We start from the raw sequence: 24,785 nt of genomic DNA on the forward strand, positions 1-24,785 counted from the left end.
ATAGCCCGTTTGCCTGCTTCTTTAACTATTTTGGGCATTTTTCAATTGTTAAATGATCTGACCATTGTTTCAGCGCCATGTTTGACACAATAGGAGGCTTGTGTACTGTATGCGTTAGGGTGGTGGTTGCTGCCCCTAGCCCACCAAATCCTCCTGTTTCACACACTGATCTGAGATGGTTAGCTGTTCTGTATCAGCTTTGCCAATTTTATGTAACTGCTCTTGTATAAGTCTTTTGTAAACATTGAGCTTAATGCCAGTGACTCAAAAATCGTTTTTTTACACAGAAACCTCAGCAAAATGAAGGTTTCAATGTTTGGGTTTAGATGCTTTGTTGGTATATTTTATAAATGCTACATGGAAGGAATATTTAAAAATATTTTATATAAAGAATGTAGCCAGTCACAGTTTAATCCTAGAGCTTGGGGAGCAGAGGCAGTTTGAGGCCAGCCTCATCTACATAGTTCCAGGATAGCTGGAGCTACGTAGTGAGACCCTGACTCAAAAAGCAAAGGAGCAAAAGGTAACAGTAGGCAAGGTGGCACACACCTGTGAGTCAGTGTTTAGTTGTAGAGAGAGCACGGTATGGGGTCTGCAGCAAGCTTGAGGCTAGCTGGTTCTACATAACTGGTTAGGGCCAGCCAGATAAGTAGTCAGACCTTGTCTCAAAAAAAAAAAAAAACAGTGGAGCATTATTGAAAATGCTTCAGGATTTTGTTGAGCATTTATTTGTTGTTGTTGTTGTAGATCTCTCTTGGGCAGTTTATTGATGACATTGATAATTGGGCTCTGGAATTAACGTTCTAGAAGAAGGAAAATAGATGAATAAGGTGCAAAAAGGTAGAAAGAGAAGACATGAGACTTTTAAGAGATAAGTTCAGGAAAGTGCTTTTGCCCAGGATACTGTGAAGCAGGCTTTGGATTGCTCGGATTGGGGAAGATCCCCTTCTTTTTGTTTTGTTTTTCGAGACAGGGTTTCTCCGTGTTGTTTTGGAGGCTGTCCTGGAACTAGCTCTGTAGACGAGGCTGGTCTCTGAACTCGCAGAGATGCACCTGCCTCTGCCTCCCGAGTGCTGGGATTAAAGGCCTACACCACCAAAGCCTGAAAGATCCCTTTCTTGAAGAAAGCTGTCAACTGTTGCTTTTGAATTATGGACTGACTGCTTTCTGATTGGAAAAGAAAGGACCCTTTGTTCTGTCTTAATGGGAGTACTGTCTTTGAACACCAAAGAAGATATGTATTCTTGTAGAGGAGAGATAATTAGGTGTTTTTGGTTTTATGAGACAGGGTTTCTCTGTATTGTTTTGGAGGCTGTCAGTCCAGCCTGGCCTGGAAGTCACAGAGATCCGCCTGCCTCTGCCTCCCGAGTGCTGGGATTAAAGGCATGCATCGCCACCCCCCCCCCCCCCACTTCCCAACCCCCCGCTTAGGTAGTTATTTTTAAAAATAATCGCTCAGTACGCAGTATTGGAGCACACCTTTAATCCCAGCACCTGGGAGGCAGAGGCAGATGGATCTGACTTTGAGTCCACCCTGATCTACGTTACAGGACAGCCAGAACTGTTACATAGAGAAAGCCTATATTGAAAAACAAAACAAACAAAAGAAAATTGCTCTGCCTTACCAAAAAAATGCCCCAAAACTTAGATAACTTTAATTAAGTGATGCTTTGAAGATTTAGGTATTTTTAAGTAATGGTGGCATATGCCTTTAATCCCAGCACTCGGGAGGCAGAGGCAACTTGGTCTACAAAGTAAGTTCCAGTCAGGACTGTTACACAAAGAAAACTGTCTCGAAAAAGACTAGAAAAAAATAAAATTTAGGCATTAATTTTCATTACTTGATACCCAAATAGATTAGACTTAGTCCCTTTTTGTTTGTTTTTGAGACAGGGTCTTTTATATATATATATATATAGCCCTGGCTGTCTGGAATGCACTATGTAGACCAAGATGGCCTAAAACAGACACCCACCTGCCTCTGCTTCCTGAGTGATGGGTTGAAAGGTGTGTGCTACCTCACGGGGCTAATTCCTTTTGATGTAGTATAAATTTCATATGAGAAAGAAAATGACAGCCGAACTTATTTACAGAGAAGAAAATTTGTGGCTTTCTAAAGTTGAAAACATTTTTGTTTAAGGTTTAGGAAATGAAAATAGTGAACCTAGATTTTTTTTCTCGGCCTTTTAAGTGCTTTCTCATCTTTGCCAGTTTTTGGCTTTTGTTAGCTTGGCTTCAGTTATGTGTACATGCTGCTGGAGTTGGAACCCAGGGTGTCCACAAATGCCAGGTTATAGTCGTGGGAATATGCATGTGTTCCAACCGCTGATGTACTCCCATCCTTTGCCTTGGCTTCCCTGGGGTTTCTAGCTTTTTGTGTTACTCTGACAGCAGGCCCTTTTTAGATTTAATAACTGTTATCGTGGGTTTTGTCATTCTATTGTTACTTTTATAGGGAATTGTGGTTATTCTTGCTAAAGTGAAAAGGGCTGATAGTAGCTGACTCCTGTAATCTCAGCACTGGGAAGGCAGAGGCAGATGGATCTCTTGGGTTTGAGGTTATGTAGAGAGACCCTGTCTCAAAAACAAACAAAAACGCTGGGCATGGTGGGAGGGGACAGCAGAGACAAATGAATCCCTGCATTTGAGGCCACCATGCAGAGCAGAGTGAGTTCCAGGATCACTAGAACAACATACACAGAGAAACCCTGTCTGATTCCAATACTTTGCATAGTTCCTTTTTATATGACTGTAAAGTTAATGTTGTTTTGTGGTCTTAGTTTCTGTTAGCCTTAAGGTAATGATAATGTGTTTGAACTGATAGCTGGTGGTTGAGATGGGTTTATGGTCGTGGGAATATGCAGGATATGCAAGGTATCCCTGCCAACTCAACTGATCTACACCTCATTAGCTAGCGCCATATTCAGACTTTATACATTTAACTGGCTTAACTTGGTTTGGTGTTGAGAGATGATATGTGCACATAGGTTCACTCTAAACAATTTAAATAATTCTTGCTGCCTGAATTCTATCTCTGTCTCAACCCCCTTCCTTGTGTGTGCTAATAATTGAGCTTTTTTTGTTTGTTTGTTTCTTCTAGATTACAGTACCTACAGCCAAGCTGCAGCCCAGCAGGGGTAAGTCAGCCTTCTGCAATAATTAATACTTGTCCACCATTAATGTTTTAGATTATGAGGCCTTTTGTAATTGTAAAGGATATAGTAGCACAATCGGAATGTTCTATATTCATTTCTCATGTTTAATTCTTTTTGCAGCTACAGTGCTTACACCGCCCAGCCAACTCAAGGATATGCACAGACCACCCAGGTAATCCCAAAGATAGGATGTGTGGTTATGTTTTCAGTGAAAATGTTTCAGTTTAGCCAGGCAGTGGGGGTGCACATCTTTAATCCCAATACTTGAAAGGCCAAAGATTTTTAAAAAATTATACAAGTTACTAGTAGTGGTGTTGTCTAATCTTAAAAAAAATAAAAAGCAAACTTTGTAATTTTAATCTTTTACAATGAGGGTTTCTTGTAAATGAAACCTAAAGCTGGAAATAGGCCTTTCTTTCTTTCTTTCTTTCTTTCTTTCTTTCTACTTCCTAGGCTCAAAGTATCTCATTGCAGTCTTGGTCTTTCTACATATTTTATTATGCTTAATTTAGTCATCGTAATTCTTCAAAGGAAGATCATATTAGGACCTTTTGCCAATGAGAAAATTACATTGTGTAGCTGTTATGTAACCTGATAGTGTTTGCACATTGACAAGTGGAGTCAGCTACTTTTCCTCAGCTTTTGCCAGTATGTAAGTCTGTGTAAAAAGATAGACCAGGGGCAAGAGATAACTCCTTGGAAAACAGTGCTTGCCACCTAGCCCGACAACCTGTTTCCCCCGAGTCCCACTTACAAGGGAAAGAACCAACTCCTGAGTTGTTCTCTGACCACCACATATACACCATGCATGGTACGTACACATGCACCCTTCCAGTCAAGTGATTACTTAAAAATCTGGAGCTGGGGTTCGGTGGTAGATTGCAGAAATATTTGAGTGGGGGGGGGATTAGCCAGGAGTTGGGAGCCAGGTTCATTGGTAGAATGTGTAATAACACTGCTCCCGCTGCCAATATTTCAAAAAGCCCAGGGTAACTGATTCTAGAAAGTATATACTGTATGTATGTGTGTCTGTGTATATATATATATATATAATCAAGAATTAATTAATTAAAGGTAACATAAGCCTTTAATCCTAACACGGAGAGGCAGAGGCAAGTGGATCTCTGACTTTGAGGCCAGCCTGGTTTACATAGCAAGTTCCAGGCCAGAACTACATAGTAAAAAATTTTTTTGGTTTTTTTGGTTTTACGAGGCAGGGTTTCTCTGTTTTGGAGGCTGTCGGTCCAGCCTGGCCTGGAACTCACAGAGATCCGCCTGCCTCTGCCTCCCGAGTGCTGGGATTAAAGGCATGCACCACCAACGCCTGGCTCGTAATAATTTTTTTTTAAGACCTCTAATTCTGAAATGATCATGCCAAGAAGTTGATATTAACCACTATGGAAACATTGGAAGTCATATTCTACATTTAATTTGCCTTTCAAATAAGTCTACAATGTGAACATGTAAATATCTGAAAGAACAACTCATTCCTTATCTGATTTTAGGTATTAAATTGATGTCCAAGTTTAAAAGCAGTAATTTTGATATACTAACTAACAATCATAAGAACGTGAACTGTTCTGGTTCACTTTCTTGAACTAGAGTTAATAGCATGTATTTTTGTATCAAGTTGAAAATCTGGTTCTCAAATCTGGCAAGGTGCTGTCTGAATCTTCATTATCTTTCTCGGTATTCATTTTGTTCTGTTCGTTTGTTACATACCTGTGTCCATGTTGCTCTTGAGAGCATTTTGCTAAGCTTGGTTAACTAAGAATTTGCCTAGTTACTTTTTAAGAACTTCTTTGTGTCTAGGTTTAACAAAACATGAATGGGTTTGTTTAAGCAGTTATTTATTATTTTTGATTTTACGGGACGGTTTCTCTGTGTAACAACTCTGGCTGTCCTAGAACTGGATTTGTAGATCAGGCTGGCCTTGAACACACAGACTGCCTGCCTCTGGACATTCATGATTTTTAAGATTATTTGTCTTATTTTTATAATTTCTCTTTAAACCAGTATTTTCTGCTCAATTCTCCAGTTTATGAATTAATAAATCAGTTTGTTATTTTTCTAAAATACAAAATTCTCTTATGAAGTACTGCATGCATTTCTTTGGAGCAGGCATATGGGCAACAAAGCTATGGAACCTATGGACAGCCTACTGATGTCAGCTATACCCAGGCTCAGACCACTGCCACCTATGGGCAGACAGCATATGCAACTTCTTATGGACAGCCTCCAACTGGTAAGGCCAGCCTTCAAGAGACTTGGTGATAGTTAGGTGTATGTTCTGGTTTGTATACTGACATCTGGGGATCTTTTATTTTAGAAAATATTTTTCCCTTCCCCTTAAATTCTCCTTTAGGGGCTATCCGTTAGAGTGTGGGTGGAATAAGTTCCAAAAGAAACAACTTTTATACACTATGTATAATATACAACAATTTTGGGCTAATATAAAAGATTGTGCTGATGCTAAGAATGAGCCTTCTTAAACTGAACTGTTTAAATTTTGAAATGGTTTCAGTGTGGTGGTACACGCCTTTAATCCCAGCACTTGGGAGGCAGAGGCAGGTGGAGGCCAGCCTGGTCTACAGCGCGAGTTCCAGGACAGCCTCCAAAGCAATACAGAGAAACCCTGTATCAAAAAAAAGAAAGAAAGAAAAGAAATGGTTTTCACATCTGTTTGCTTCATCTGATAGTGTACCCTCTACTTTTTGTTTTGTGCTTTCCACAGTAGAAGGGACCAGTACAGGTTTGACTATCCTGCTCATTCTTGCATGGGAAATGCTTTCCATCTTGTCTAACCCTGTAATGTTAACCCTTAGGTGTTCTCATGTGTTTAAACCCCAGAATTTCTAACAACACACACAGAGGTGCTCATGTGAAGAGCTGCTTCAGGTGCATTTGCAGACCCATGGGGGAAGGTTTGGCTATTGAACTTGACTTTAGTCAAGCCTTTGTTAGCATTATTTATTTGCCTTCCCAGGGTATCAGGCCAACTGATTTTCCCTGTTCCCTAAAGGCTAGATTGCATGATTAGATTTATTTAAAGGAACAGACTGCCACCCTGCATGTGTGTGTTTGTCTGTTGTATAGTACAGGCACATTTTATTTCTGTTTAAGTGTTATAAGTTATTTTAATCCATTTTCTGTTTTAAGTGTTAATGAATTATTTTAAGACAGTGTTAAAATAGCACTCCAAGACACTAAAAAGGAAAGCTGGTCTAAGAATACATTATATAGAGTATGTGAAAATTGTGACCATTTATTTTGCTGTAGGGTACTGTGTGATATAAGTGTTGGAAATGTAAAGACTTTTATCTTCCAACTATCTGAACAATATTAGTTACAGGAAAAAATAATTGGCATTTATTTCTTTGTCATGTATTTCATGGGAAGAATTTGCATGGATGGAAGTTTTATCTAACCTAGTGCAGGTGTGGTGAGAACTGAAACAAACTCTTTAGCAAGGTCATAACAGTGATTTTTTAAGTGGACCAGAAAGCTCAGTCCTGATAGTGAGCCCCACGAGTATAGAGCTCCATAAGCAGGAAACGGTGCCTTTGGTGAGCCAGACTATCTATGTTGCATGGTAATAGGAGTTTGTGCACACTGTGTGATTCTAATTTGCCTCTCATTTCTCACTTCTGTCAACTGCTTTTCGGCTTTAGGAACCAAAATTAACCCTTATAGCTTAAGTAGGAGCCAGTAGGTAGGGAGCTGGATCCAGGCACATTTTTCTGAACCTCATACTGCCTTTACACATAAATGTCAGTGGATAATTATCAAAGGGGGGGAGGGTGCACAGAAATACACTGTTCTCTTCTGGTATTCTAAATGAAGCTTCTCACTTATTTGCGTCAAGCAATTCTTAGGCTGTGATTTCTACTGTTCACTGTAAACAAAATTTCTTTGTAGTGTTTCTTACCACCTTTTTCCTTGAAGAAGACACTTAGATGTGCTGTTAGTCTCATCATTTTGTTGATTTTTGTTCATTTTGCTTGGGTGCTTATGTGGGTACTACAGATTAGACAGTCTTATTTTACATGCCAATCCTAGATCCTTTCTCCCTCTTGTCCTCCCGCTCCCCCCTTCTCCTCACCACCCCCATCCATTCCTCACAGAGGGTGAGGGTTCCCATGGGGAATCAACAGTTTGTCACATCACTTGAGGCAGGACCAAGAACACCTCCCCCCCCAATGAGTACTATATATGTTATAACTATATAACTTTAAAACTTTGCAAAGACCTTTTAACTATATAGGACTGTACTTGCATTTTCTTTGGACTGCCGGCTCCCAAATGGCACTTAGCCTTAGTTTAGGCTTATTCCCAACTCTTAAAACTTAAATTAGCCAGATTATATTATTCTACATTCTACCACATAGCTCATTATCTCGGCTCAGTACACTTCCTGTTTCTGGCTGGCAAATCACACCTCTCTACTTCCCAGAGTTCCTGTCTCTTCCTGCAAGTCCCGCCTATCCTCTCCTGCCTAGTGATTGGCTGTTGGGCTCCTTATTAAACCAATCAGAAGGTACCTAGGCAGGCAAGGTAAAACAGCAACGCTTAGTGGTGTACAAAAAAGATTATCTCACAACATAGGGCTCAATGTTAGAGTGCTTTCCTAGCATGTATGTGAAGCTCTAGGTTCTATCCCCATCACTACAGAATAAAACAAAAACATCCCATTTCAGCCAGGTGGTGGTGGAGCACACCTTTAATCCCAGCACTTGGAAGGAGGCATAGGCAGACAGATCTCTGTGAGTTTCAGGCCAGTCTGTACTACAAAGCGAATTCCAGGACAACCTCCAAAGCAATACCAAAAAACAAAACAAAAAAACAGTTTCATCTGAACAACAGGCCAACTCAAAGTGTTTAGGGCCCTTTTGTGAAATATATTTTTATTGGTTTTCACCAGTTTAGACAGGAGCTACTGTTTTGTATATAATTTTAGAGTTTCTTTGGAATGTTTGAGAAGAAGGGATTATGTGCTACAAATAGATTCAAAAAGAACTTGAGCTAGGTACCACAGGCCTTTAATACCAGTACTTGGGAGATAGAGGCAGGCTCCTATCTGAGTTGAAGGCCAGCCTGGACTATATAGTGAAACCCTACTTCAACAAAAACAAGTTGAAGCTTGTCTTGGTGGTATATGACTAATCCAAAATCTGGCAGTTGAGGTAGAAAAAAAGGGATTGCAGTAATCAAGCCTGAGCAATCTAATGATATTGTCTCAGTTTTAGTAGGGGTGTTTTGTTTTGTTTTTTGGATACTCAGCTAAATATAAAACTAAATTAAGTAGTCTTAGTTCAAAACTTGTTTTAAATGGTAAAGTTCCTTTTTTTGGGTGTGTGTGTGTGTAGTGTTTTGTTGTTTTTTGTTTTTAAAGCAAGGTTCTCCTGTATAGCCCATAGCCCAGGTTGTTGTGGTATTTGTGATCCTGGAATGTTGGTATCACAGATATACACCCATGATCAGAAATAATTTTTGACTTTAGTAAGAATTGGGTGGTTCTTTGGATGTGAACCCTGGCATTTGGTCTTAGCTTTTACATCATTTACTTGAGCCTGTTGATTATGAGGAAGGCAAAAATGTAATAACAGGAAAGGTTGTGGTGATAATTCATGTAATGTACTGTTGTCAAGATGGCAGATTTTAGTGCTTAACCCAGTACCTTTTACCTCTCATTCTGGAACACTTTATTTATTTCCCGTTTTGAGGGGGTTTGTGAATTAGTTGAGAAATTTGATTAGGAAAATCTGCTAGCAAACAACAAAAAACAGCACTGTCTCCTGTCTAGTTCATTTACACGGGGGCAGAAAGAAGCCCTGTTCTCCATGGCAATAGTTTTTTTATAGAATATTGTGTCTTGAGGTAGGGAATGTAGCTTGGTTGGTAGAGTGCTTGCCTAGCATTCATTAGCCCTGAATTCCCCGGCACCAGTAATCCAGGTATGATGTGGTGCCTGTAATCCCAAAGTGGAGACGGATGGGGAGAATCAGAAGAAGGGTATCTTTTGCTTTTAAGTAGCCCAAGATCAACCTAGGTTGCATGAGTCCCTGAGTCAAAACAACAAAAAAGTACGATTCACCTCTTACAGATTTAATTTAAAAACATGCATAGTTTGAGGTCATACGTTACTAAAAATGGGCTGGAGAAATGGCTTAGCACCCACATGGTAGCTCACAACTGTCTATAGCTCCTCTTCCAGGGTATCCGACACCCTCCCACAAACATGCAGACATGCATGCGAGCAAAACACATGCATGAATGGATGAGTTATTTAAAACAGTACTTAAGATTTTAAAACTTTAGGGTCAGTGAAATGCTCAGGAGATAAGGGCACTGGCCACCAAACCTGATAACCAGAACCCATGGAGTAGAAGGAGAGAGTCAGTTCTCCAAACTTGTCCTGTGCTTCCATGAAAGTGCACACACTTATGAAATAGCATAACAAATATATAAAAACAGTTTAAACACTCCTTTGTTACTACTCTTCCTGCGAGGAGAATATAGGGATTCAATTTTGTGATGCTTTAAAGTGAGCAGTTTACAAGTTGTTTTTGTAATACCATGGTAGTGCTCTGGCGAAGAAGGCCTGGAGTCTGACCCAGCTCTCCTTTGTTGTAGGTTACACCACTCCAGCTGCCCCCCAGGCATACAGCCAGCCTGTCCAAGGGTATGGCACTGGTGCTTATGACACCACCACTGCTACAGTCACCACAACCCAGGCCTCTTATGCAGCTCAGTCTGCATATGGCACTCAACCTGCCTACCCAGCCTATGGCCAGCAGCCAGCAGCCAGTGCACCTACAAGGTAAGGCCACAGTTGCCTATTCCTCTGATGTGTCTGTCAGCTTTGAATATGAAGGAAAGTGTAACTGTACACTTAACTATCTGTGACTTAGTCCCCTTTGCTGGCTTTTTACTGTTCTCACAGTCTCTACAGCAGCCAGAGTGCTCGAGCACAGCATGCAGGTATTCTAATGATGAAATGGTGCTATTTGAGGGCCAAAACCAAGGAATGTCAGTTGCTTGGCTTCATTCAGAACCTACTTTGGGGAAAGAGAAGACTGTTTTGCTTTGCTAAACACAGGAAAATTGAGTGTGTGTTTTCCCACATTGTAACTATTAATAGAATAATACTTAATCTTGGTTTATTGACCCTGTAAAATGGTAAGTGCTTTCCCTTAGGAAATATGCAGTAGTTGATAGTACAGGGTGGGTGGGTTACCCATGAGTCAAGAAGTAGTGTGTGACCCAGTTATCAGTAAAGGATATTTCCGTATATGGAAAGAATTACTACCTCAGTCGAAGTAGTTGATATGATTTACTCTATATGATGTAGTGGTAACCAAAAGTCATAGACAAATTGATAACTGGGTACCCGGCTATGTGGTAAATATTAAAAATCCAATAAAGTTCATGCTCCATGGCTGGTTGGTAGATAAGTGGTATATATTATTACTTAACAGAAGATTTCAGGTCTTTGCTTTAGACAATGTACTTAGGTGGCTTCTGCATACAGTCTTGAAGGAACACTGAATTCTGATTTGAATGAAGACTTTTTAGGGAATAAACAAGAGATCAACTTGTACCCTAGACTTTTTATCTGCTGTAGAGGTAAGAAATTAGCTCTGGCAAACACTCGTGAAATTACTTCTAAAATGCACAGTGAGTAATCAGAGCCACTTGTAGTTATAGCCAGTAGACAGCCTGTACAGTAGTTGCATTTAACTGGCTGGTTCCTAGAAGGCTCCATTACAGTTGACTCAGGTATTGCAGAATTTTATTGGGTGCACAAAGTCCCACGGTCCCACGTGATGTTCTCATGCAGTAGTAAATCCGAATCACATGGTGGGGAGGTTGTATATCAATTGGGTGCTTTGTTTTTTTTGTTTGTTTGTTTGTTATGTTTTTTGTTTTCAAGACAGGGTTTCTCTGTATTGTTTTGGAGCCTGTCCTGGAACTTGCACAGTAGACCAGGCTTGGTCTCGAACTCACAGAGATCCACCTGCCTCTGCCTCCCGAGTGCTGGGATTAAAGGCATTTGCCACCACTGCTCAGCTTCAATTGGGTTTTGATAAGTCATTTTGTTGTGCTTTCCCTCCCCGCCCCAAGCTTAGTTTTCTGAGCTGGCCACCTTTAAATATAGCTAGCTGTCTCTTGATCAACAGGGGTCACTCCTTTCTCACTGGAAAGAGAACATTTATAACTTTATAGCCATCTCAGTGATGAAACCAGTACTTAATGCCTCCTTGCTGATCCATCTGCTGAAGGGGACTTTGCTTGAGATAGCCCTAACTTAACTCTGCTTCTGCCTTGGTGCAAACTGTTGGGCACACAAGGAATTGGGGGTTCCTGAATTAGTTAGTCTTAACATCTGATGGGAGGTGCATATACACCCCTGTCTTGTGGAGATTGGTATGGCAAGGTTAAGTTAATTTACAGAAGGCCAAGCTAGGAAATGTCCTTTCTACTCTGTTTCTAGTAAATGAGTAGCATAAACCCATAGATACTCAAAATGTCTAATGCTGAGACCTTACAAATTAAAAACAGGTTACATTGTTCAAATTTCTTGTCTTCAAAAGTTCACCCAAGCTGGGCGTTGGTGGTGCACATCGTTAATCCCAGCATGTAGGAGGCAGAGGCAGGCGGATCTCTGAGTTCAAGACCAGCCTGTCTACAAAAGCTAGTTCCAGGACAGTCTCCAAAGCCACAGAGAAACCCTGTCTCAAAAAAACAAAACAAAACAAAAGTTTCTTTAAAAAGTGTTTTCTTTCATCTCCCCTCATTCATTACTTATATTGGCAACATAACATGATGCAAATCTCTTAGTAGCTATTAATACAAAACAAATGAAGTGCACTCTTAATTTCCCTTAGTGTTCTCTTCCAGCAAATACTGATGGACTGACACTGGGTTTATTTTCTTTATGTTCAAGCTTGGTCTTAACGTTTCCTATTGCTCACAGAACTGTGTGGTTCTTAACTAGGGACTTGGGGGTTGTTGAAACTAAGTCTTACTATTTTGTTTCTCCTTTTAGACCACAGGATGGTAACAAGCCCGCTGAGACTAGTCAACCTCAATCTAGCACAGGGGGTTATAACCAACCCAGCCTAGGATATGGACAGAGTAACTACAGTTATCCCCAGGTACCTGGGAGCTACCCCATGCAGCCAGTCACCGCGCCTCCATCCTACCCTCCTACCAGGTCAGTCTCTCCTTTGTGGTCAGGGAGTAATGTAACAAGACAGGTGTTTCAATGTTAGGTTGTTGACCAGCTAGCATTGGCTTCCTTGGGTAAGATTTGTTTGTTTTCTCACTCTCCCATAACTATTCTTGACCTATATATAGTTACTATTCAGACCTCAGTCTTGGGTTCCTGTAGTAGTGTCTGGGATCTATCTAATAACTAGTCTCTAAATCCTGACCAAAAACTTATTTTTGCTCCTGTAATTAGAAGTATGAGGAACAGGAGTGTTTGGCACCATCTTCACAGAACTATAGAAACTGTCTTCTCAAATGCAATCTCCATGGGTAAAGTAGGGACAAGACTTCCCTCCCTACCACCCTTGCAGTGCCTGGGGGAGGAAAATCCAGGGTTTGTTTGTTCATTGCTAGGCAGATCCTCAACGACTCCAGCTCAAGCTGTTGTCCTTCATATTCTGTCTTAACTTAGCTATCATGGCTACAGTGTCCAATTTTGGTTTCTTTAAAATAAGGATATTACAAATTTTCTCATTTGAAGTAAGTACCCGTTGACAGAATTGTATCTTTAAAGGTTCGTTTAATTTGCTAAAATAGTTCCTGATAGTTTATTTCATATGTTAACACATTGCGTGCAACTAGGAACAGAAGTGGTCAGGGTTTATAACTGTTCTTGGAGAGCAGGCCCATACCTGTTGGGTTTTAACAGCTGTGGAGAGGTATAACAAATAGTTTAGTTGCACATATTTATGGTTCATTGAGAGCCTTTTTTTTTTTTTTTTTTTTGGTTTTTCGAGACAGGGTTTCTCTGTGGCTTTGGAGGCTGTCCTGGAACTCACTCTGTAGACCAGGCTGGTCTTGAACTCACAGAGATCCACCTACCTCTGCCTCCCGAGTGCTGGGATTAAAGGCGTGCGCCACCTACGCCCGGCTTCATTGAGAGCCTTTTTATTTTGGGTTTTGTTTTTGTTTTTTCCTAGACAGAGTTTCTCTGTGTAGCCCTGGCTCTTCTGGAATTTGCTCTGTAGATAAAACTGACCTTGAACTCAGAGATCTGCCTGCCTCTGCCTCCTGAGTGCTGGAATTAAAACACCCAGCTGTTTTATTTTTGGAAGTGTATGTATAAACTTAGATTACCTGCTGGATAGTTTCACAGAAACCTAGCGTCTTTTATATAGCGTCCTTAGATTTCTTCCTTTATTCCTAGATTTCCAAGGATATTTGAAAGTTTGAAACAATAGCAAAACCATTTTGAGTCTGAAAGAAAAACTAAAATTTGGGGGGGTTAAATACATGTTCACACTGTATTACCAATAGCCATGCCTCAGAAAATCAATCATCACTCAACTTACCAGATGACTGGAGTAGAACACTTACTAGTGTGTGAAGGTCTAGTTTTTGGAGCCTTGGCGCTACAAAAATAAAGGAAAACATTCTTGGAAGTAAACACCTCACTTGACTCTTTGTCCTTTCAATGTCATTTTTCACTGCATTAGTTGTCTGTAAGTGCACATGTGTATGTTCTGCCCACCTGACTTCCTGGATTTGCCTTACACGTAGTTGAAAATAAACATTGTTTTGAATGGGAGCTCTAAACTGTAGCTCAGAGTATACATGTTTCTCTCTCTTCCATTTAAAACTTTGCTATTATAAGTACAAAAATGGTGCCTTGGCCAGATATAGTGATGCATGCCTATAGCCTAGTACTCAGGAAGCTAGGGCAAGGGAATTGTGTGCAGATGAAAGAGCAGCCTGGGCTACAAAAGTGAGACCCCTCACAATGATAGAAAAAAGAGAGTGACTATTAGGGTTATCCGTAAATGTCTTGTATTTGGGTGTCTTGGGTAAAATGACGTGCTTTTTTTTACTTCTGAAAACGTGCTTTTTCTTTTTTTCCTTTTCAGCTACTCCTCTTCACAGCCGACTAGTTATGATCAGAGCAGTTATTCTCAGCAGAACACCTATGGGCAGCCGAGCAGCTATGGACAGCAGAGTAGCTATGGTCAACAAAGCAGCTATGGACAGCAGCCTCCCACTAGTTACCCCCCTCAGACTGGATCCTACAACCAGGCTCCAAGTCAATATAGTCAACAGAGCAGCAGCTACGGGCAGCAGAGTGAGTTGCTAAGAGAGATAACCAAGTATGAGTGATTGTGCTCAGAGATTCTTAAAATGGGGAGGGCTTGTTTACCACTGTTTGCTTCTTGAGTCCAGGATACAAGTGTGAGGCATAACATCCTGGATAACAGTCTAAATGCCCCAATAGGATTCAGTTAACAGGGTGATAGCCAAGTCAAAAACTGTGTGCTTTGATTGTGTGTGAATCCATAAAGCAGAGGGAGTGAGTTGTTACAGACTACTGTAGTTTGGAGGAGGAAGGATTTTTAAGACTTGTAGGGTTGATTGAGGGTGGAACTAATTTTTGTTTTCTGCTGGGGTTTGAGCCCAGGGTCTTAACACAACTTCTGCCATGGAGTCCCAGTGCTTACATTTACATATAAGTAAATTGGAGAAGTAACTAAAACCCCCAAAGTATATTATTTCTGCCTCATTTTTTTGTTTGTTTGTTTTTTGGTTTTGGGGGCAGGATTTCTCTTTGTAACCCTGGCTTTTTGTTTGTTTGTTTTTGTTTTTTCAAGACAGGGTTTCTCTGTGGCTTTGGAGGCTGTCCTGGAACTAGCTCTTGTAGACCAGGCTGGTCTCGAACTCACAGAGATCCGCCTGCCTCTGCCTCCCGAGTGCTGGGATTAAAGGCATGCGCCACCAACGCCCGGCCTTTTTTTTTTGTACTGGAATGACTAAGGCTCCTTGGCGTGTCTCAGCCCTTAGCATGTCAGAGCCTAGAAAACCTGGCTCTACTTTTGTTTCTGGAAGGTAGGGCAAAGAAACTGCTTTTGGAGACATTCTGAACACACAAACTTGTGAATGTATTTTTTCCAGGGCACCTTTTACCTTTGGAAGTAGTTTATTATAGTCTGGCTGTACAAGGCTGTGTTAGCATTGATGGACCAATAGTTCCTTAAGGGAACCTTCAGCATAGTACATGTACAGTTACTTACAGTTGAGAGCTTCATGATTCCAAGAGAAAGGATGTCAGGCAGGGGTGTAAATGTGGGCCATGGCTTACAGATGTGACTCTTTCCTCAGGTTCATTCCGACAGGACCACCCCAGTAGCATGGGTGTTTATGGGCAGGAGTCTGGAGGATTTTCCGGACCAGGAGAGAACCGGAGCATGAGTGGCCCTGATAACCGGGGCAGGGGAAGAGGGGGATTTGATCGTGGAGGCATGAGCAGAGGTGGGCGGGGAGGAGGACGCGGTGGAATGGGGTAAGAGCAAACCTTTTCTCCTTTTACCTAATTTTGCTTCATCCATAGGATTTTCAATGGGAAGAAGGGACTGAAAGACATAAGAAATTTATCCCACATTTCCATGGACAATCTGTTGAGGTCAAGCTATCTTGTAAAACATGGAAATGTCATATAAGTGGCAGTTTGCTTTTTTTCCCTGCCAGTAGCCTTTGTTGGGTTGGGGTGAGCAAAGAATGGCTTTGAAACCAGAGCTTTCAGTCCCCTTCATGGTGTTGAGAGGTGAGAGCCTCTTTGGGTGATAGACTTGGGATGGAACACACACAGTCTTCTAACAACCCTAGGTTTTAACTAATGAACTCTGAACGGTTGTCATAAAATACCTGGTGTATGTACTGCAGAAAAAGGATGCAGCTGTTTCCAGTATTTGTACCCAGAATTGTTGAACATGATGAAGACTGGCCCTATAACCCTTAAACCATGGCCTGAGTTGGAGCACAGAACAATCTAATAACTTTTTTACAGAATAATGTGTATGAGTATAGCATCAGTCCCTATTGGAGATTTTAAGTCTAAATTGGTTTGACCATTGTGATTGGTGGCACGATCTGGTTTTAGAATACTGTTTAGATCAATAACGTGACCCTGCTGCCTCTGCCTACCCTTCCCTCCTTCCCTCCCTCCCTCCCTCCCATCCCTCTTCCCTTTCTGGTGTCTAGACTTTGATGAAGGTGAGGTATGATGTTGGTGGTTAACATAATCCAGATTTAGTTACGTGTGTGTTCTGTCCCTATATAAACTAGTAAAAAAGTTATGCAGAATGTTGTAGTGATTATAAATTTGGTTAGGGTAACTGTTCAAAAAGCTAGTAGTTCTTTATAGAAACAAACTTCAAAATGATTAAGTTGACCTACTCACATACTAGTAAATTTCTGTACTACTGAAAGATGATTAATGTTTTGTTTATTCTGCATAACTTTAATAAAGTCTTCAGTGAAATCTTTATTGGGGAAAAAGTCATTTTATAACATGCAAATTTTAATGAATAATTTGACAAAGTAAAAATTGGTCTTCTGATTTGGAGAATATCATTCCAGTATAAAGGTTTCACGTCTTTATGGATGTTTTTAAAATAGACATAGACACTTGAAATTACTATCATCACGTCTCAAATCACCTAGAATTCTTAGTATTTTTCAATTGCAAAAGCAATTTGAAGTTTATTCATCTTAATACTCCACAAGTAATGATTCTACTGACTTTGTTAGACTGCTATTAGAGGGCCAATCTTTGTGAATGAGAAATCTCTCCTGGAGCCATAGAAGAGACCATGGCCTACCCCATAGGTTTTCAACAGACTGAGGCAGTCTGTTGGATCCTGTGGGGGACAGGACACGGGCAGTTCCCCTTCCCCTTTTTTATTGTGGTGTGGTGATGGTTTTCAGTGTCTGCTCCAGGTAAGGCGCTCAATGTTGTTAACATGCCCTTTTTCATTGCCTCAGTATTTTGATATTTTCATTGGCTGTTAAACGTGGAAACTTTTTAACATGCTTTGTCGCATTTATATGCTACAGGTTACAAAGTGAGAGCCTTGTATACACTTCAATACTTAAAAAGTACCCGTACTCAGTACTCAGCCGGCAGCATAATGAAAAGTGGGACTAGACACGGTGTCCATATGGAGAGGAAAAATATACATAGAATATTTTAAACAAAATGTATTCATTGTATAAATGGAATCCTTCTGTAACTTTGGTAACTGCATACTTGTTGTTTGGTAATGAACCAGAGGAGGTATAATACTCTAGAATTGTGTAACATTAAAGTGTAAACTTTGTGTTTAAAGAGAAAGAACATTTTATGGTGTGTACTTTTAAAAGAGAAGCAAAGCTGCATGCAACAGCTTGAAATTGTATATTTAGGTATTAAAGGTGCAATACTGGTTAAGAAAATGCCAGGTCTTCCCATTGGGGAGCTAACTTTATTTAATCCTAGAAAATACTGCCCCCCCCCCCCAAGCCACAACTCACATTCCCTCCCCCCCCCTCTGTATAGTGTGTATATTGCCATAGTCTTAACTGGTATGTCTATAAAGTTGCACCCCCAGTCCGCTCAGCCTTGGTATTTGTTGTAAATTTTCCTTTCACAGTAACTGTTAAATCCATTAGGGCCCTGGACTGTATGGCTTTATGCTGAAGATTGGCTGGATGCGTCCTCTGATGTGTGTTGTAGACATTTAATGTGCTTGTCTCCTGCTCTATTATACTGTGACTTGTTAGGAAGCCTGGGACCTCATTTGGCTCTCCCTGTGGAGAGGTTGAGGGTGCACCTTTATGAACTTGGAAAGGTTCATCACTGCAATTGTCTCTGCCTTCACATTTCTACACCAAGCTCCCTGGTGTTTCAGCTGATGGGGTGGGTGTTTGGGTCTAGGGGTTTTTTTTCCTTCCTTAATTTGCCAAGTATTGCACTATTAATACCAGCCCCTGACATGAAAGAAACCAGCCACACTGGTGTGTCCAATCAGACAAGCAAGGTTGTATATTAAGGAAATTTGAGCAAGCTGCCCTGAAGAAAGGCATAGTGACAAGATGAGAGAGATGCATTGTTTGGAGATGTGTTTAGCCAGTGCCCTTCTTCCCCACGAGCCCCCGCAAGGCTCAGAGCGGTACTGGCTTTTAAAGGGAAAGGCCTTCATTTCTTCGTTTATCCCCCCAGCAGCGCTGGAGAGCGAGGTGGCTTCAATAAGCCTGGTGGTAAGTTTTTGAGTATTACCATGGATAGTGTTTAAAAAAAAAAATACAGTCAGTTTTTAGAAAACTATAATTTTTACTAGTTTCATAAGTGGTTTAAAAATGATCTATACAAAAGACACTAATGGGTACTGCCGGCATTGTCTTAGGGGTAATAAGGTTAACCTATGGTTATAAAACAAAGGGTAACTTGAAGTATTGAGCAACTGCTTCTATAATGTGGGGGAGAGTACAGCTTTAATTTGGTTTATGTGGAGGAAAGGTTTTGACTTTAATTTAACACTAATTTGGCACATAAGCATTGAAAGTGTATTTGGTTAATGGTTTAGAAACAAACGAGCAAAGGAAAAAGAAAACCCTAGCAAACTTCACAAACGCTAAAGGGGCACTGCTCCATTTTAGCAGTGCGGGTCATTTTGAATTAATGAGTCCCCCATCAAATGGTGGTGTAGTAGATAGCTGTGTGTGTTTGTAAGATTTGTAGCTTGCAAGGCTTGCACTAATAATATCTTATATGATCTTTCCTGGTTGGCAGGACCCATGGATGAAGGACCAGATCTTGACCTAGGTAACCTCAAATTCTTGAACTTTGCCTTGTTTCGTTTTGAGTAAATGCCATATTTAACAGCTTAGCAGACTGATCCATTCTTGGCAAAGATAGCTCAGGACTTCCTTTGCAGTTGTTTTAAAGTAACCAAAAATTTCCATGTTACTATCCATATGATAATAGTTCTCTTGCCTTAGTTGTAACTATTGTTTGATAATGTCCAATTGGTTAAGCCCCTACTATTAGCTCCTGGTGGGACATGCCTGAGAGGTTGAAAAAGGAGAATAGGAGTTTGAGGTCAGCCTATCTCTTTAAAAAAAAAAAAAAGCAGCAGCAGGCAGCCACTATTAATGCAGGGCAGTAATTCTGTTTTATTTTCTTTGGAAGGCCTTCCTATAGATCCTGATGAAGACTCTGACAACAGTGCAATTTATGTGCAAGGTTTAAATGACAATGTGACTTTGGATGATCTGGCAGACTTCTTTAAGCAGTGTGGGGTTGTCAAGGTGAGTGGATAGCCCAGTGATGGAGCTTTTGCCTGGGATGCATAATGCACTAGGATCTTAGGACCACCAAAATTAGTAACTTCTCCTGTTAGCTGAGTTTCTGTTGTTGCTTTGAGGCAAGCTCTCCTATATTCCAGGATGGTCTGATCTTCTGCCTCTATCTTCCAAGTGCCAGACTGAGTTTAGCCAGGTTTTGTAGATGAAAGCAGCTGGTGATTTTGTTACTCAGTCAGCTGAGTTTTTTGGTTCTTTTTTTTTTTTTTTTTTTTTTTTTTTTTTTGGTTTTTCGAGACAGGGTTTCTCTGTGGCTTTTGGAGGCTGTCCTGGAACTAGCTCTTGTAGACCAGGCTGGCCTCGAACTCACAGAGATCCATCCGCCTGCCTCTGCCTCCCGAGTGCTGGGATTAAAGGCGTGTGCCACCAACGCCCGGCTTTATTGTGACATCTTATTGAAATGAAAGATTTATCCATGCGTAACTTGACTGATTGGTACAGTTGATGATTTGTCCTACAACTTTGTTCTGAGTCTTCTTAGCTAGAAAGTCAGGCTCTTCTGCTTTTTCTTTCTTTCCAGTTATTTTAAGATCCATTTGTTTGTGTAAATGTGGACGGATACATACACAATCCACAGAATATCTCTGGAGGTCTGAGGTCAAATTATGATAATCAGGTCTCTCCTGCTATATGAGATCAGGAATTGATATACATGGCAGGTATCTGGCCAGCCGTCTTTGCATAGCTGCTGTCCACTCTGCAGTACATTTTAAGCTCCATCTATAACTGAGTTGTATGTATGTGTCTTTGAGTGTATGTCTCTGCATCACGTGCATGTAGGTGCCGGAAGGAGGCAAACAAGGATGTCAGATCTGTCATGGGACTGGAGCTGTAGGCAGTTGCAAAGTCTGGCCTCAGTGCTGTAAATTGGACATAGGTCCTTTGCAAGAATACTAAATGTTCTACAGATTCTTCTATTTGTGCATGCATACACATTCACCACGTGCTGTTAAGATTTTCTGTTGTTCGGGCTGGAAAGATGGCTCAGGTTAAGAGCACCAACTGCTCTTCTAGATGTCCTGAGTTCTATTCCCAGCAACCACATGGTGGCACAACCATCCATAATGAGATCTGGCGCCCTCTTCTGGCCTGCAGACATACATGGAGGCAGGGTGTTGCATTCATAATAAAAAAATCTTTTTAAAAAAAAAGATTTTCTGTTGTCCTACCCTGGGCAAAAGTGAAATCCCAAATTTCCTGTGCTCGTATTTTATGTTTGCTATGTTGATTTTTATCCAGGTGTGGTGGCATAAGCTTCTAATCCCAGCATTCTGGAGGCATAAGCAGGCTGCATGTCCTGTGATCTCTGTGTTGAGGCCAGCCTGGTCTACGAAGCAAGTTCCAGAACACCCAGGGCTACACAGGGAAATCCTTTCAGGGGCTGGAGGGAGGCTGTTGATCATTTCTTTTTAGTTTTTTACATTTAGAATTTGTTTCGGTGTGTATATGGAGGTTAAAGAACAATTTGCAAATCAGTGGGTTCTACACCATGTTGGAGATCTAGCTCAGGTTGTGGACTTGGCAGCATTCTCCTTGACCTGCTGAGCCAGCTTGTCAGTCTGTGTTTTAGCAAGGCCTTTTATCCTAGGCTAACTTGAAACTTGCTCTATTCCCACACTAGCCCTGAACTAAAAGTAACCCTCCTACTTCAACATCCCAAGTGTTTATGTCTGGGCCACCATGTCCAGCACTTTTTGTTTTGTTTTTATTTTTGCTTGTTTGATTGACTTAGTTGAGTTGTTGGTTGGTTTTTCAAGATATGGTTTCTCTGTAGTTTCCTCCATCCTGGAACTCGCTCTATAGACCAAGCTGGCCTCAAACTCACCTGTCTCTGCCTCCCAGGTGCTGGGATTAAAGGCATGTGCCGCCACCATCCATAGGGAGGTGGGGGGGGGATGTAGAGAGAGATAAACTGACATGTACATACATGTGTGTGTGCGCACATATAGTTGTGGTATCAATTGGGATTTACTTTGGTTATGTCAGTAATTTGCCATCAGTTTTTATGATTTTGTGGGGCTGGAGAAAATTGTTTTTCCAGGAGACCTGGGTTCAGTTCTCAGCACCCACGTGACAGCTCACAATTGTAACTCCAGTCCCAAGGTTCCAACACACAGATGATATACTGACACTCATATAAATAAAATGCTCATTCATTTGAGGCTGGATAAATGACTCAGAGCACTTGCTATCCTTCCCAAGTACCCAGTTCCCAATGCTCACAACCTTGCTGCAGTTCCAAGGGATCTGGTGCCCTCTTCTGGCTTCTGTGGTTACTACACACAGGTACACATACATACATGCAGGCATTCGTGACCATAAAATAAATTTTTAATGACATTTTTCTCTTTTGTGTGGCTATTTTGCTGTATGTCTTTTTATATATATATAATGGTATTATACTTGGGTGGTGGTGGTGCACACCTTTAATTCCAGTACTTAGTAGGCAGAGGCAAGCATATCTCTGAGTTCTAGGACAGCCAGGGCTACACAGTGAAACCCTGTCTTAAAAAACTGAGGTGGGAGAGCAGGAGGGAGGTATTGATTGATGCATGTATATATAGTTTTAGGATTTTTGAGGCCTATGTCCCGCTCCCTTAGGAACCAGAGATGATCCTTGTGTGACACCATTCTGAGTGCTGGGATTACAGGCATGAGCAACTGTGCACATCTTGCACCAATACAATAGGCCTGGAGAAGTGACTAATCGAGCACTGGCTGCTCTTTCAGTTCCAGCACCCCATGGTGTGCCACGGCAACCAGGACTCAAGTTCCAGGGAGCCTGATAGTCAGTCAGTCTCAGTCTCTCTCTCTCTCTCTCTGCCTACAAAGGCTCACATACATGCATAGTATTAAGTCTTAATACTGTGAAAGATGACTCGGTATGATAGCAATGCTTCCCATCAAGCCTACAGCATTATTATTTTATGTATGTGAGTATTTGACTCCATTTCTTTCCAGTGTGTTTATTTGGGTTTTTCGAGACTGTGTATAATCCTCCAGAAACCACGCTGTCCTTGAACTCAGATCCGCCTGCCTCTGCCTCCCAAGTGCTGGGATTAAAAGCTTGCACCACCACCACCCAGCTGGGTTTTTGTTTTTATTTTTTAATGTTTTCTTATTTTTGAGCCCATAAAGATGTCTCAACTATTGCTAGATGTGTGCGCAGGCCTGTATAGATCAGGCATTGTTCATATGCCTGATGGTTGTAGAGTGTAGTGTCTGAATTCAAGCTGAAGAACAAGCCGTCTTTCCAACCCTGGAGGAAATAAAAAGTTCATGCATATTCCCAGCCTTGTGGTTGTCATTAAGGAAGTTTTTCCCTCTGTTTATCAAACTCTGGTCTTGTCCATGCTAGAGAAGGGCTCTTCCAATGAGCTGCTTCCCTGGCCCTGTGACTGATTTTCTTTATAACCGTTACATGACTTGTGAAGCCTTGCCTTGGCTTGGGTGTCTCTTCAGGCACATAATGTGGGGTTGCTGCACAGGAATCAAGATGGTTGGGGCAGGCGTGGGACTCATTACTTGCTTTTGGTTCTGTACTGAACACATCTAAGATGGTAGCTTTTGCTATTTTAGTAGGCTTATAACTGCCTGTTGAGTTTTTTGGGGTCTCACTGTGTTGGCCTTGGCTGGCCTAGAAATAGATCTGTCTTTGTCTCCTGAACACTGGGGTTAAAGGTGCAAAACACCACACACTGTGTGGCTGCCTTTTGACAATGGGGGGTACTTAGGAATTACTGTGGATGTCTTTAGCTCATGTTATAGTCACATCCTATTTTAACTGTAGATGAACAAGAGAACTGGGCAACCCATGATCCACATCTACCTGGATAAGGAGACAGGAAAGCCTAAAGGTGACGCCACAGTGTCCTATGAAGATCCGCCAACTGCCAAGGCTGCAGTGGAATGGTTTGATGGTAGGATATCCTTCCTGTTACTCTGAATTCTGCTGTGCAGGAACATTTAAGAACTTAGAACAGGGGCTGGAGAGATGGCTCAGAGGTTAAGAGCACTGACTGCTCTTCCAGGGGTCCTGAGTTCAATTCCCAGCAACCACATGGTGGCTCACAACCATCTCTTCTAATTCAATCTGCCCTCTTCTGGCGTGCAGGTAGAATACTGCATGTGATAAATAAATTAATCTTTTAAAAAAAATAAAAACTTAGAACAGTTGTGTGTCACCTGAGAATGTGTTATATTGGGTACTGTTAAAACACCATTCTCTGGAGTGTTGAAACTGAAGGAATGTACTTAACCTTTTTCTGGACAACAATAAGGGAGGAGGAAGGAATTTGAGAGCTGAAACAATAAGATGACCCACTCTAAAAGGAAGTTACTCACTGTGTTCCCCTTTACTGTTAAAGGACACAGACACTGGTCCTGGGTCAGGATATCCTTTCATTGTATGTTTTATTGCAAAGCTACCTTGTTCAAGCTGCAAGTACTCACCTAACGTGTATAGACCCTGGGTTCACTTCCTAGCACCATGAAAGAGACGAAGATGTCTTTGCCAGTGTGCATCTGATTGTTTCAAGGCCCACAGCCATCACCAAATACTGACAGTTAGACTAAGGTAGCTGCATACTAGGCAAGTGCTCTACCCCTGAGTTTTATTCCTAGACCTTTGGTGTCTTTTAGGTGACATTTTCATTACGGGGGCAGGCTGGTCTTGAACCTGGCTATCACTCTGCCATTGTTTGTTTTGTTTTGAGACAGTATCATAGTCCAGGCTAGCCTCGCACCTCATATGCATCTATTAATGACTTTGAGCCTGCTGATCCTCGGGTCCTACATCTACTTCCAAATGTAGAGATTATAGGCGTTGGCTACTGACTACCATGCTCAGTTTTATTCTGTGCTGGGGATTGAACCCAAGTCTTGTACATGTTAAATAATCTGTACCAACTGTGATACATCATCTCCAGTTATACCATGAAAGATTGTGAGGTTTTAATGCTTTGGGGGGTGGACATGTTCAGTAGAGTGGAAACTGTTGAAAAGTAGCTGCTTGGAGAGCAGAGAGTTGAAATGTAAGGATTACTGATGGTCTGTTATTCTTTTTCTAGGAAAAGATTTTCAAGGAAGCAAACTTAAAGTTTCTCTTGCCCGAAAGAAGCCTCCTATGAACAGTATGCGGGGTGGCATGCCACCTCGAGAGGGCAGAGGGATGCCACCACCACTTCGTGGAGGTACTCATTGGGCACTCTCTCTTAGCTACTTTTGTGTAACTTTAAACAGGTTTGGTTT

General features: G+C 41.3%; 1 protein-coding gene across 12 annotated transcripts in view; it reads left to right on the forward strand.

Annotated features, from left to right (window-relative positions):
• The window catches only part of Ewsr1 (EWS RNA binding protein 1), a 28,676-nt gene that overhangs the window by 2,116 nt on the left and 1,775 nt on the right, over window positions 1-24,785 (forward strand). For 2 of the 12 annotated variants that reach the window (XM_040746766.1, XM_040746770.1), the window contains exons 2-14: window positions 3,101-3,137; window positions 3,276-3,327; window positions 5,277-5,400; window positions 5,890-5,907; window positions 9,789-9,975; window positions 12,205-12,372; window positions 14,273-14,484; window positions 15,516-15,696; window positions 18,394-18,431; window positions 18,964-18,996; window positions 19,363-19,481; window positions 23,326-23,455; window positions 24,605-24,727. In XM_040746766.1, the coding sequence (XP_040602700.1) occupies window positions 3,101-3,137; window positions 3,276-3,327; window positions 5,277-5,400; window positions 5,890-5,907; window positions 9,789-9,975; window positions 12,205-12,372; window positions 14,273-14,484; window positions 15,516-15,696; window positions 18,394-18,431; window positions 18,964-18,996; window positions 19,363-19,481; window positions 23,326-23,455; window positions 24,605-24,727 (1,422 nt within the window). Of the gene's footprint in view, window positions 1-3,100; window positions 3,138-3,275; window positions 3,328-5,276; window positions 5,401-5,889; window positions 5,908-9,788; window positions 9,976-12,204; window positions 12,373-14,272; window positions 14,485-15,515; window positions 15,701-17,249; window positions 17,628-18,393; window positions 18,432-18,963; window positions 18,997-19,362; window positions 19,482-23,325; window positions 23,456-24,604; window positions 24,728-24,785 lie in introns of those variants that run through there. The other 10 variants (XM_040746767.1, XM_040746772.1, XM_040746771.1 and 7 more) reach the window with 7 other exon arrangements.

The sequence above is a fragment of the Mesocricetus auratus genome, unplaced genomic scaffold (genome assembly GCF_017639785.1).
Source record: "Mesocricetus auratus isolate SY011 unplaced genomic scaffold, BCM_Maur_2.0 Super-Scaffold_100006, whole genome shotgun sequence".
NCBI lineage: Eukaryota > Metazoa > Chordata > Mammalia > Rodentia > Cricetidae > Mesocricetus > Mesocricetus auratus.